At 37.1% G+C, this 14539-nt stretch overlaps 1 protein-coding gene across 4 annotated transcripts in view; it reads right to left on the bottom strand.

The window, feature by feature from the left end:
- The window catches only part of stat4 (signal transducer and activator of transcription 4), a 29896-nt gene extending 15998 nt beyond the window's left edge, over nt 1–13898 (bottom strand). The window contains exons 1-6 of one of the 4 annotated variants that reach the window (XM_047814473.1): nt 13748–13898; nt 13487–13618; nt 10463–10598; nt 1705–1803; nt 1480–1572; nt 1202–1280 (exon numbers count right to left, since the gene is read on the bottom strand). In XM_047814473.1, coding sequence (XP_047670429.1) covers nt 1202–1280; nt 1480–1572; nt 1705–1803; nt 10463–10598; nt 13487–13614 — 535 coding nt within the window. In that variant the 5' untranslated portion in view covers nt 13615–13618; nt 13748–13898. Of the gene's footprint in view, nt 1–1201; nt 1281–1479; nt 1573–1704; nt 1804–10462; nt 10599–13486 lie in introns of all 4 variants that reach the window. The other 3 variants (XM_047814475.1, XM_047814476.1, XM_047814477.1) reach the window with 3 other exon arrangements.
- Nucleotides 13899–14539: the final 641 nt, after the last annotated feature.

The following is a 14539-nucleotide window of genomic DNA, read 5'->3' as shown; positions in this document are numbered from 1 at the left end:
GCACACAATATTCTGTGTATGTTTATTCCTTCGTAATGTATAGTTTTTTCCCCAGATGCACTGATTTATAATCCCTCTGTTTGGTGTTAACCAGAACAGGACAGTTTTCTTTCTTTATAAGGTTTCATCCACATGTTGTGTCAAGGATGCCTCTGTGGTTTGTTAGATCTGCATCCAGATCACTGTAAAGCTGCATTGGGACGTCTATTTTTTAAAGCGCTATACAGACAAAATGAAACCGATTAAAAGGTGAATAAAAAAGGCACAAGTTCAAGGATGAAACGAAAGGACAGTGAAAGAAAAAAAATCCTACCCCCAAAACCTATCCAGTCAAATCCAACCTGCTGAGAGCTTCTCACTTCTCTATCTATGTTCGGAACCGGAAAATGACTTTGCACCCATTAATGCGTGCAAGCACAATCTGTACTAATTCTTAGTGAATAGATATGCAAACTCCAACAATGTAAATATAATGACTAGATTTAGATATAAATGTTTTCAGTCTTTACCCTTAATCCTACAGACAGACAAAGGTGTTTATTAAATATTGACAAACCTCTGCAGGAAACATGGGCTGGTGGATCTAGATGATTTATATGGCAGTGTGCGATGATGATGTGTGTGTTTGTGATGAGAGTATGGAGGTGTGTGATAGTGTGTGATGGTGTGTGATGAGAGTGTGATGGTGTGTCATGAGCCTATGGAGGTGTGTGATGGTGTGTGATTAGAGTATGGAGGTGTGTGATGAGAGTATGGAGGTGTGTGATGGTGTGTGATGAGAGTATGACTGTTTGATGGTGTGTGATGAGAGTATGGAGGTGTGTGATGAGAGTATGGAGGTGTGTGATGAGAGTATGGAGGTGTGTGATGAGAGTATGGAGGTGTGTGATAGTGTGTGATGAGAGTATGACTGTTTGATGGTGTGTGATGAGAGTATGGAGGTGTGTGATGAGAGTATGGAGGTGTGTGATGGTGTGTGATGAGAGTATGACTGTTTGATGGTGTGTGATGAGAGTATGGAGGTGTGTGATAGTGTGTGATGAGATTATGGAGGTGTGTGATGAGAGTGTGACAGTGTTATGGTGTGTGATGAGAGTATGGAGGTGTGTGATGGTGTGTAATGAGAGTATGACAGTGTGTGATGGAGTGTGATGAGAGTATGACAGTGTGTTGATGTGGGTAAGATGATATTATCACTCACCTCGCAGTTGGAGGGTTTTGTAGCGAAAGTCGAAATCATCCTGCATGTCCTCCAGATACTTCACTGCCTGGTCTAGAAGCTGAGTACATTATACAATATGGAAATTTATAACATTTTATAAATCACAGAACATTCCGCTTTTCATACACAGTGTAAATCCCGTAGACATCATTTTACACTTTAGGTGCTTTTAATGAGCTGCTAAAACGGATATAAATTGATCTGACATTTGCTTTCTTTTTTATTTGGTAAATAGTCTGATGTTTCCTTGGCCTCACCTGCACGCTGCTACGGATCACCGCCACTTTGTTATCCAGGTTCTTCTGCTTCTCCAAAGCTGCTGAATTTTGCATCGACTTCTCCAAGGGACCCTGACGATAGCATGAAAGACAGGTGATGTGACGTGGTTAAGTGTTAATATTCCGTCGCACTTTTCTTAGGAACGCTGATAAGATTCACTGTTCCTAATTATTCTTGTATGATTGAGTTTCCCTGCCTCGTACCTGCTCCTGCATGCTAGCGGCGGATATGATGCGTCTCTCCTCTCTCAGACAGTTGGAGATCACGGCTGAAAGGTGCTGAGGGTTGGCTTTGTATTTCAGCTGTCCGGAAAACAAAAATAGAAAGTTTCTGTATTGATTTATAATTTGCTTGTGTTCACAAGATTTTACTGATTTTTCCTGGACAACATCCAGATGTTTTTTTTCTCTTCCATTTAGCAGATGAAAATCTTGCCCCATATACTGGGAAAGTCCCGTGAACGAGCTCTGAGTTTACGTAGACGTCTATAGATGTAAGGCTGGATCAGCCAACTTAGTTTAGTTCAGAAATGAGTTTAGTTTGGAAACAATAGTGGCAGTATCTGAATTAATCAAACCAGTCCATCTAAAAAGCATGCAATGGTTAAAAATCACAGAGATTTTTTTTTCTTCGGTCTGATGTTTGCTGTGAACAACGACTGATGAATATGGTTAATACTGTAGGTGTATCTATACTGAGTGCTAGCCTGATTGGCTGATTAGAGAAGTAAAGTTACCAGTTATGATGATGAACAAAATGAATAACATGGAATTAGTAATTGTTTGAGCTTAAACACACACACACACACACACACACACACACACACACACACACACACACACACACACACACACACACACACACATACAATTGTTTGAGCTTAAACACACACAATTGTTTGAGCTTAAACACACACACAATTGTTTGAGCTTAAACACACACACACACACAATTGTTTGAGCTTAAACACACACACACACACACACACACACACACACACACACACACACACACACACACAATTGTTTGAGCTTAAACACACATACACACACACACACACACACACAATTGTTTGAGCTTAAACACACACACACACAGAGAATTGTTTTATCTTAAACACACACAATTATTTTAGTTTAAACACACACACACACACACACACACACACAATTGTTTGAGCGTAAACACACACACATACAATTGTTTGAGCTCAAACACACACACACACAATTGTTTGAGCTTAAACACACACACACACGCACAATTGTTTGAGCTTAAACACACACACACACCCAATTGTTTGAGCGTAAACACACACATACAATTGTTTGAGCTCAAACACACACACACAATTGTTTGAGCTTAAACACACACACACACACACACACACACACACACACACGCACGATTGTTTGAGCTTAAACACACACACACACACAAACACACACACACACACACATGCACAATTACAATTGTTTGAGCTTAAACACACACACACACATGCACAATTGTTTGAGCTTAAACACGCACACAATTCTACAATTAATATCAAAATATCAACTGTCCTATATGTGACAGAACAAGTTTTCATTTGAGTGCTTCTTTAGATGTCTAAGCTTTAAATTGTTGTGCCTGATAATCTGTTGCTCAGTTCCAGGAACTCTATTCAATAAGGAATGCAGTTAAACACCTCAAAGGTGATCCGTAAACAAAAGCAGAATCAAATACATTTAAGTGTAAAGTCATTAACAGACAGGGGAAAGAAAAAAAACGTCTTTTTTTTTTTTTCCAAAATGCAGACGGAAACTTCTGACACAAATAAAAGACCATGAAAGTAAAAAGAAAAATAAACGTGTGGTCTCCCCACGCTTTTCTGTCTGGCTAGCATGGCTGTGCAACATCCAACTACAAACATCGAAGTGATCCTAAGCAAAACCCCTGACATTTCATTTTCATAGATTGTTTTGAGAAATCCCCAAATCCACCCACATGTTAAAAAAACACCTCTGATTCATGTCTCGCCTTCTGGCATTTCTGATAAACATCACGTCTGGTGAGATATTGAATTACAGGGATTTTCAGGAACCAAATTTAAGACCTCAGTGAACCCCGTAAATTATCAGAAACGCTCACAGACGGTCGGATTGCTTTCAGAAGCTCTGGGACGTATGAACATGGAGGCTTATACATGACAAACATCCTCTGTGATGCTGTTCAGGGTTTCACGTGAAAAAAAAAAAAACACTTGACAGCAGGAAACCACAAACTTTATATTTTGCTGAGCTGCATTTCTACCACAATTACAAGGAAGGTCTGAAAAGATGGTTTCCATACTATTGGCACCATTAAAAATTAATAGAAGGTCAGGCATAACCTGGAGATAATAACGTTACCGAGTAACTTACTGTAAAACGAGGACAGAAAAGATCTTGTCTTTATCTCATCTTTCATTCAAAAAAAAAATAGGTTTGTAACAGAGTTCAACTCCATCTTTGTACTCCGTCAATATAGCTGTTGTGCAAACATTTATGCATATATATATATAATTTGTTGAAATATCAATCTATGGCCAAGTTTCACCTCACGTACAGTGGCAACAAGATTCAATTCAATTCAGTTGAGTTTTATTCATAGTAAGCTTTAAACATCGTCACAATTCAGCTTTACACAAATATATCATATTTTAAATACATCATTTTCAGGGTTTATTCAACGTCCATCGGTTCATCACTGATCCATTTTCAGATTTTAACCCAGGTTTTAGGGGGAAATCCCCATTTATTCAGCCCCCTACCTATTTTTCTCACCAGCCATGTGACTCTGTGGTGTGCACAACCGAGTAGGCCTGTGTATGTATGTATATATGTATGTGTGTATGTATGTATGTATGTATGTATGTATGTATGTATGTATGTATGTATGTATGTATGTGCGTATGTATGTATGTATGTATGTATGTATGTATGTATGTATATATGTATGTGTGTATGTATGTATGTATGTATGTATGTATGTATGTATGTATGTATGTATGTATGAGTATGTATGTATGTATGTATGTATGTATGTATGTATGTATGTGCGTATGTATGTATGTATGTATGTATGTATGTATGTATGTATGTATGTATGTATGTATGTATGTGCGTATGTATGTATGTATGTATGTATGTATGTATGTATGTATGTATGAGTATGTATGTATGTATATATGTATGTATGTGCGTATGTATGTATGTATGTATGAGTATGTATGTATGTATGTATGTATGTATGTATGAGTATGTATGTATGTATGTATGTATGTATGTATGTATGTATGTATGTATGTATGTATGTGCGTATGTATGTATGTATGTATGTATGTATGTATGTATGTATGTATGTATGAGTATGTATGTATGTATGTATGTATGTATGCATGTATGTATGTATGTATGTATGTATGTATGTATGTATGTATGTATGTATGTATGTATGTATGTATGTGCGTATGTATGTATGTATGTATGTATGCATGCATGTATGTATGTATGTATGTATGTATGTATGTATGTATGTATGTATGTATGTATGTATGTATGTATGCATGTATGTATGTATGTATGTATGTATGTATGTATGTATGTATGCATGTGTGTATGTATGTATGTATGTATGTGTGTATGTGTGTGTGTATGTGTGTATGTATGTGTGTATGTATGGTATGTGTGTATGTATGTATGTACTGTATGTATGTATGTACTGTATGTATGTATGTATGTATGTACTGTATGTATGTATGTATGTATGTATGTATGTATGTATTCTTTAAAACTATTGCATTAGTGGCACGATTGCAGAAAGTTAAAGATTTGTTTCGGAGTTGCCAGATCTCCACAAAACACCAGCTCAAAAAAGTGTGAAAATATAAAGATCTGTCACAAAAAGTTCAACACGGTAGACTCATGTTTCATCTTTGACTGAGGATTCCATGATAAACTATTAACTGTATTGCAGACGCATTACTGATGTACAGCATCTACAACATCGCTTACAACCGTACAACCGTAATCCATTCCGTGATCCTGCTCTTTGTGCGATAACTAGCTTCTCCACCTTGTTCTACTCCAACACACTCTCACAACCTCCTCGCTTTCCCCTCATTTACATTTACTCTCGTTATTTCCTTTAAAAGACAAAATCTTGGTGGCTATGTGGTGTTTTTAAGATAGCCAAAAAAAAAACCCACCAGACTTTACAGGCCTGATTCAGCTGTAACCAGGTTCCACAAATTTGTGTGAAAACCACAAGTCTGGTGACCTTGATTTCTACAGATGGTAAGAACAGACTTGAAGAAGAGTCTTCTTGTTAAGTGGCTTCTGTAAAGCCTGAAGTTTGTATTTATAAGATTTATAGTTTCAACTTATGTATTTATGTCAAAATTAACTAGATAATAAAATCCTGCTAGCTAGAGTTGCTAGCATAACTTCATAAAATGCATGGTCCATGTAATATTCTGTCTCAAACTGTCTCAACATAACAAGATGTTTACTGTATAGATTTATAGTAAATATATGATCATGTCTCCAACAGACTAGATTCAGAGGCATCAGAAAGGGAAGCGGTGTATGTTCTGTACATTTGGACAATAAAATTCTAAGATGGTTCGTGTCTTAAAGCAGTGGTCCCCAACCCTGGGCCGCAGACCGGTCCGGTCCGTGGACCAAATGGTACCGGGCCACCCAAGGAACATTAAATTATTTCCATTTTATTTACTGTGGTGTATTTCTCTCGGGTTTGTGTGACTTTCCATGGACGAGAGGTTAACCGGGAGCTGAGAGACGTCATCTAAAGCCGCACCAATACCGCGCATGAGCAAAATATAATGATATCGGGCCGGGTTTAGGTGACGTTTGGAGCTGAGCGGCAGTGGTGTTGTAGCTTTGGTGGAGAGAGAAGGTGTGTATCGCTCTTCTCTCTGTTCACCGGTACTTTGTCATGTTTAACAGTGCTTGGTGTACGTGTATATTGTGTTTGCTCAAATTTAACCCACAAATTTAGCAAAAATGAGCAGGAAACAGACGTCGTTAGAAAGTTAGAAACTCTGCCGGTGTTCTGGATTAAAGTCATGGCGGAATACCCTGAGATTGTCACCTCAGCACTTAAATCCCTATCGCCATTTCCGACATGCTATCTGTGTGAAGCGGGGATTTCTGCAGTGACGGCAACCAAAACAATACAACGGAATAAACTGGACATAAGCAACACACTTCGGGTGTCATTGTCTCCTATTACCCCAGATGGAACCGTCTCGTTGCAAAGAAACAAGCTCAGGGTTCTCATTGATTTAGCGTTGTAGTGAGTTAAAAAGGCAGGTTTAAATACAATTAAATTAAAATTATTCAAATTATTGATTGTATAGCCGCCACTTCTACATTGTTTTTAATTTCACAAATATGGTAAAGAAGGATTACCCATCAGTCCCATCACATCACATCACATCACATGTTTATAAGCTCTCTTATTGAGGTTCTGTTTTCTGTGTTTCATTACATGCTTTTGTTGTTGTCGTTGTGTCTGTTGTCATATTTATTACCTTTGAATCTGTAGTCTCTGCTTCTTGTTCCGCACATTTTTTATCTTTGCACTTTATCAAAAACACATTCTTCCTTACAGAAGAACTTGTTGAAACTGTTCATTTCTAAGAATAAGAGTTGTCTCTATGTGGGAAGATTCCAAGTACAACCAGTTTTGGAAGCTTCGAACCCTTGAATATCTAAAGAACCCTTTGAAGAACTCAGTTAGAGTTTGAGTTAAAGATGAACTCCATGAACATGTAATACTGGGTTCTTCAGATGTTCTTAAGAGTTCATTGAATCACTAAGAGATTTTCTTCTGTTTTTTTCTATACTTTCTCACATGTTCTCTATACAACAACAGTACAAAGCACAGAGGGCCAGTTGTTTTGCACGTTTGCTGCCGTCTCACTTCCTCTACAGTGTGTGATAGCACCAAACATAACAAAGACTAGAATACCCTCCTCCCTTCCCCCAGAGTGTGTAGGAAGTGGTGTGAAGGTTTTTAACCTAGTGAGGCACACATTTATTCCACCAAAAAGCATGCGTTCTCTGTCACAATTAGTCAATGAACTACAGCAACAATTTCTTTAAATGCTCACCACTGGAAATTCTGGGGCTGCACAAAATAATACAGATATTTTGTGAAAAATTATGTTGCACTAACTATCCTTAAATAATTACAGACTGTAAGGAAGCAGATGATATGATTTTATTTTTTCTAAATTTTTAAGTGTTTTTTTTATATTTTGTATTTATTTTAATATATAAATAAATATGTTAGGTTTTTTCCAATCTAAAAAAGAAACATCACTGTAATGTAAATTTGCATATTACATTATGTTTGAATCAGCATCGTGTATGGAAGAAATAGATGATTTTCTACCGCTTATCCGAACTACCTCGGGTCATGGGGAGCCTGTGCCTCCATGGGGAGCCTGTGCCTCCTGGGATCTCAGGCGTCATCGGGCATCGAGGCAGGATACACCCTGGACGGAGTGCCAACCCATCACAGGGCACACACACACACACACACACTCTCATTCACTCACACACTCACACACTACGGACAATTTTCCAGAGATGCCAATCAACCTACCATGCATGTTTTTGGACCGGGGGTGGAAACGAGAGTACCCGGAGGAAACCCCCGAGGCTCGGGGAGAACATGCAAACTCCACACACACAAGGCTGAGGCGGGAATCGAACCCCCAACCCTGGAGGTGTGAGGCGAACTTGCTAACCACTAAGCCACCATGCCCCCCTGATTAGTATATGAGCTGTAGATATTATTTAAATAAATAGACATGATAAAAGTCCCGAGTTGTGACACAATCTGGAAGATAAGGTGATCTCACAGGATAGACACCATGCAGGAGTAATAGAAAACCATGCCAGGAATAATAAAAGTCCTCCAGCTTAAGTAATACCACCACCATGTTTTTTTTTTTTATTTTCCTACATTTATTGGAAAAGTCTTTGTAGTTCACAGTATGTGGTTGTGCTTCTGCTTTAGCTTATTGTCTGGCATGTTTCCAGACATACAGTGATGTGGGAGGAGTTAGGGGCCCTGAGGGGCGTGTCTTTAAAAAAATAAACAAACATTCACTCTGCACCAGGTTTTCTTAGCCATATAATACACTCATGCTAGTAATTAATTCATTATTTTCAACCCCCTGAAGTTCACAGAAGTTTGTTTAACATTATTTCATTACTTTGATGTGAAGAATGCTTTTGTATTTACAAAAAAATGAAAGTAGCTTTTTTTTTCTCTTTATTTATAGATTCAATAAATGTACAATTTAAATTGTACTAATTGTAATAAAGTCCTCTTCTACACAGTATTTTACAGCAGATTTTTTTTTTCCAAAGAAAAAATATTTTTATCGTAAACTATTGTTCCTATAAACAGCATTATTTACCATTTTTGGAATAATGAGTACCTGAAACATCTAAAATGTATATTTATGATGTAAAAATAATCAGCAATATAAACACATGCCTTAATTCATGCAAGAAGGTTTGAATCATCATCATCATCATCATCTTTGATTAATTTCCACACTAATACAAAATATTAGTATGTAAATTAGATTAGATTAGATCTAACTCTGTAATTCACTTCTGCCAAAAATAGAACAAAATAATTTGTGACATTAAAAAATCTTCGATCCTTATGCTGCCTTTTGTACACATCCAGTTAAACAAACTTCTGTTTCTTCCACATTTCCGAACAGTCTGATGAAGTTGTCAGAGAGCTGCATGTCAGTTTGGTTTGTAATCAGATGCCGGCTGTCAAATCGTCCGCCAACTTTCTGCTCCACAGACGGAAATAACTATTTTAATATTTTTTCTGCTCTGATAAATCTGTGAATGATTTATATGAATGTTTTCCTGGTCGTTTTGTTGTTGCTCATTTGTTCAGTTGGATCAGAAATCTCTCCATGACTTAACCGTGTGTATTTGGTTCAAGTGTAAATCATTTCCAGAGAAATTTCTGACCAAATTAAAGATGAGCGTTAGCACAGCGTTTGACGAGCGTTGTCAAAAACATCCTGTTTCCATAGAAACGTCTTACGCCACGTTTAACTTTTGCTATCGTTACTGAAAACGCTGCAGTTGGATTTGTGTATGTATAATGTGATGCATATCTGAGTAAAGCTGAGTTATATATCATCTGTTGTACTTTGTCATTGTCAATAATGTGTGTTAGCACGGGTAGCGGAGTAAAGACCGCATTTACTCTGACTGTCACTTTCAACCTGAATAAAAAACACAGAATTTCAGTTCTTCATCTAGCAGAAGAGTGAAACTCAAACCTCAAAGAGGAGATAAGGGTGTATCCTATTTCAGCGTTGGTCTTATTTCCTCAAGTTAGCAGAATTTCAGCCAATACACCAGATTAAACCCCAGCATGTGGTTCTTTAGGGAAATAAAGTGGTTTGATGTCATTCGCATGTAATAATTGCTTGATGCTTTAGTAACCCTTACTACTAGCATGTTACTGCTTTGCAAAAAAACTAGCATTGGTTTGTGTCTGTACTTGATAAGTTGTGTTGAAGTAGCTAGCCAGCATAGCCAGCTAACCAGTTAACTAACTCCATGCTGACGGATTTATTTTTAAAAAATTTAAAATGAGATCAGATATCACTTAGGGAGTGAATGTTTATAAGGAGAACTCTATGAATGAACTAAAAGACAACTGTTATCCTTATGCTTTAGTCCTTATTTTCTATATCTGATTTTTTTTATTGCTATTGAGAAATTTCGTCTCGCATGCTTCTTCTCAAGAAAACTACACACGGGTGAATTTAATAGGGAGAGAATCAAATCAATCAGCTGCGTAACCTGATTCTGAACACAAGAAACTTTTCCTATATATATAGATGGAACTCTTTCATACCTGTATATGCTGGAATATTCTCTTCAGGTTGTGTCTGTGCAGGAAGTTCGGCTCCTGAGTGCAGTGTCTCTCTAGCTGGATCAGGAAGTTGTTGAACAGCACCATGGCCATGGCTTCATGGTTCATCGCTGTTTCCCTAAAAACAGAAACAAGTGTGTATGCACACATGTACATAACACACACTTGGATAAATATCAACATTTATATACACTGTATTTGACATGTGTTCATTTATTTTTTAAATTTTGAAGGCTAGTGTAGCTACTGGAACTAGCATTGTTTACATCTGAAACATTAGCTTAGATATTTTATGCGTTCATTCGTTTAAATATTAGATTCATTTAAAGTTGTTTTTTTTTACTGTAGTCACTGTAGATATTTCATACTCTTTTAAGAAAGCTTGATTTGTTGAGTTTTTCAAATATATTTTATTAAAAACTTGCTGTACTTTGTTTGTTTCTTCCATCTAAAGCTCGAGGTGATGTTTCAACTACGTCCCACAGGGTGCCTTGCCATGTCATTGTGAACCGAACAATCAGTCTCATTTCTGCCTTCACGTTCTCGGTGTAAACATTTCCCTCGGCTGGAAAAAAAAGGCGGAACTGAAACGCATCTTAAACCACAGTGCTCTGTGAATTCTGGCTTCTGATTGGTCAGGTGGTGATTATACATTTATAAAGGTTGGCAGATTGCTGTGCTGTAAGAGGAATAATGATAAGGGTTTTTGCTGTCTTTAAAAAAAGACGCTCTTAGGGGTTCTTTACTTGTTCAATTGAACCATACTCCAAAAAATGGTTATATAAATAAAACCCTTAGAAAATGATGAATTTTAGCTTTTATGTTAAAACGGTTCTATAATTATATAAAGAACACGTAAAGTGAAATGGTTGCTGTTACTTTAACGGTGTGAGATGTGGGATCGACATTTCAGAAAAGATTTTAAAAGGTTATTCAAATAAAAAAATCTGTTAAAAAATCTGTTATTGAAACTATTACTCATAACACAAGCTAATGGAATAAATGTATCCTGGGTATGAATGTGCTGTGTTTGTTCATCTAATTTTGTATAGAAGAAGAAGAAGAAGAAGAAGAAGAAGAAGAAGAAGAAGAAGAAGAAGAAGAAGAAGAAAGAAAGAACCATATGGGTTCTTATATATGAAGAACCACATAGGGTTCCATATATGAAGCAAGTCATAGATCTGTGTGCAGTTCTATATAAAGTACACTTCAGAGAATACAGTAGAGTATGTGGTATGTGGAACTCTGCTTCACACCAACACGTCGTTCGTTATTTTTCTGTAACAACATGACCCAGAATGTCAAACTTCAAGTTTCAGTCTTGATTTGTTGATAATGATGATCCTTTTTTTTTCTCTTGTCTAATGGTGTCTTTTGGTTTAAGCATCATGCAGATGCTTTATCCTTTACAGATGATATGTACTGATTTTGGGTGACTTTGGGTTTGGTGTGGTTTACAGTTAACATCTGTTCACACTGAATAAATGACTAGAGCAGAAGCAGCTCGCGACCATTGTGCTTTTTTACACTGACTGTATTGTGGCTTGTTTACCACAAATACAATAAAGATCGCTTTACTTTTATCTGATTTTAAATGCAAACAATGCTAAGATTGATGCTCTTATTATTTTAACTATGTCCTTGATTTTATTTGTTTTATCCGTGTTGTATTCTGTCTCATTGTATTCTGTGTAGTGTAAGAAGTAGACAGATAAAAATTGGCCATCGTGCTTTATCTGTTGCTAAGTTAAAAATAAAGGATGAGACTCACTTTTGGGTTTACTCACTCATCCACCCTGTCCCCCGTCCCCCCGTCACCATTTCATTCTGTCCCCTCTGTCACCATTTCACCCTTGTCACCCTCTCATCCTGTCACCCTTGTCACCCATGTCACCCTCTCACCCTGTCCACCCTGTCACCCTTATCACTCCTGTCAGCCTCTCACCCTGTCACCCTTGTCACCCCTGTCACCCTCACATCCTGTCTACCCTTTCACCCTTGTCAGCCCTGTCACCCTTGTCACCCTCTTACCCTGTCACCCGTCATGTGCTTTTGTTTATGTTTGGCAACATTTTCAGCGGTGGTGTTATAATGGAATATACCATGCTGTGTTTATTTAGTTTTTAGTTCAAATTAAACTTTAACTTAATGTAGATTTGTATTTTAAATCATTTAAACATGCTTTTGTGGTTTGGGCATAAATACCTGGCAACAATGTTAAAAAAACAATTTTTTAACATATTTTTCACGCTGAAAGTTTTAAGGTGAATGTATGAAACAGTCACACAGTTTATGGTGTAATTGAATTTTTTTCAAGTTAAGCCTTGTTTATTTTTAATTCAGTTCAATCCCTAGAGTGCGGACGGCACGAGCGCGGGCGGTATTGCTGCTTTCTTCATTATCGAATAATATAGAAATTAAAGTTGGATATGAATCAAGTTTGCACTTTTGTTAACACTCTTGTTGTATTTCATGCTAAATGTCTTGCCGGTGTCACTTTGGTGTTTTGTCATTTTTGTTTTTTGTCTGTTTTGTTTTTCTGTGCGCATTTTCTACTTATTATACTGCAACATATTCATTTTGTTCTGTACATTTATTACGTCTACACCGATTGTAAAATTGACATAAATACATATTCTTATATATTGTGAAACTTTAAATTGTATCCACATTTTAGTTCAGAAATGTCTCACATCACGTTTAAAATAGAAAGTTTAAATAAAAGTAAACAGATCAGATTGTTGCCTCATATACAGTCTGAAATGCGTTTATTTTCATTTATTTTTTATCATTTATAATTTTTGTTTGTTTGTTTGTTTGTTTGTTTAGAAAAACGTGTTATAAAATCATTACAAACGCTTTTTCCGCTCCGACCGACCAGATCGACATGAATCTGATCATCACATTTAAGTCCTGACTGCATCCGAAAACACAACAGCAGACTAAGATCTTATTAGATCAATAAAAACCTGGACATGTTTATTATCAGTATGTTTAGGATCCTACCAGTCCTGACTTTCGATCCAGTTCGCCAGCACCTGTCTCAACTCCATGGGAAATTTATCATCATAAAAGTAATCCACCTGCTCCAGGAACTTCATGTCCAGCTGCTGGATTTGTTTCCATTGACTCATCCTGCTGCTGACGATGAAGATGAAGAAGAAGAAGGAAAAAAAAAACAACAGCAAAATAAACAACAATAAAAAGAAGTCTATTCTATGCAGTGGAGTTGAATCAGCTCCAAAAGCTCAAAGTCTCCACTTTCACCTGCTTCTAATTCAGTTGAGATAAACACGCGACTAGATCAGGTTTTAATTTCAGCGTCTCTTCAGAGTCTCACAGAATAAAAACCTAGATCTTAGGTCCTGTCACCGCGCCGTTTCCTCCGCAGTCTACACCTCTTTCCCTTCTATACACCGTAGGGTTGCCAGATCCATCATTTACTACCGCTGAGTGGTTTATAGCGACACGTGAAAAGAAGATAGATATAAATTCTAGATATATATTCAGTACACGCAGACTGAAGTAGTTTAAGTCTTTGGTTCTTTTAATTGTGATGATTTTGGCTCACATTTAACAAAAAAAAACACCAATTCACTATTTCAAAAAATTAGAATAATTCATAAGACCAATAAAAACAATATTTTTAGTGAATTGTTGGCCTTCTGGAAAGTGTGTTCATTACTGTATAAGTACTCTATACTTGGTTGGGGCTCATTTTGCTTTCATTACTGCCTCGGTTCAACGAGGCATGGAGGTGATCAGTCTGTGGCACTGCTGAGGTGGTACGAAAGCCCAGGTTTATTTGACAATGGCCTTCAGCTCATCTGCATGTTTTGGTCTCTTGTTTCTCATTTTCCTTTTGATAATAGCTTATAGATTCTCTATGGGGTTCAGGTCTGATGAGTTTGATGGCCAGTCAAGCACACCGACACCATGGTCATTTAACCACCTTTTGGTGCATTTGACAGTCTGGGCAGGTGCCAAATCCTGCTGGGAAATAAAATCAACATCTTTAAAAAGCTGCTCTTCAGAAGAAAGCATGAAGTGCTCTAAATT

This window comes from Tachysurus fulvidraco, chromosome 6, assembly GCF_022655615.1.
Source record: "Tachysurus fulvidraco isolate hzauxx_2018 chromosome 6, HZAU_PFXX_2.0, whole genome shotgun sequence".
NCBI classification, from domain to species: Eukaryota; Metazoa; Chordata; class Actinopteri; order Siluriformes; family Bagridae; genus Tachysurus; species Tachysurus fulvidraco.
Note: the sequence above shows the minus strand (reverse complement) of the source record. Positions and strands in the feature narration are given on the sequence as shown.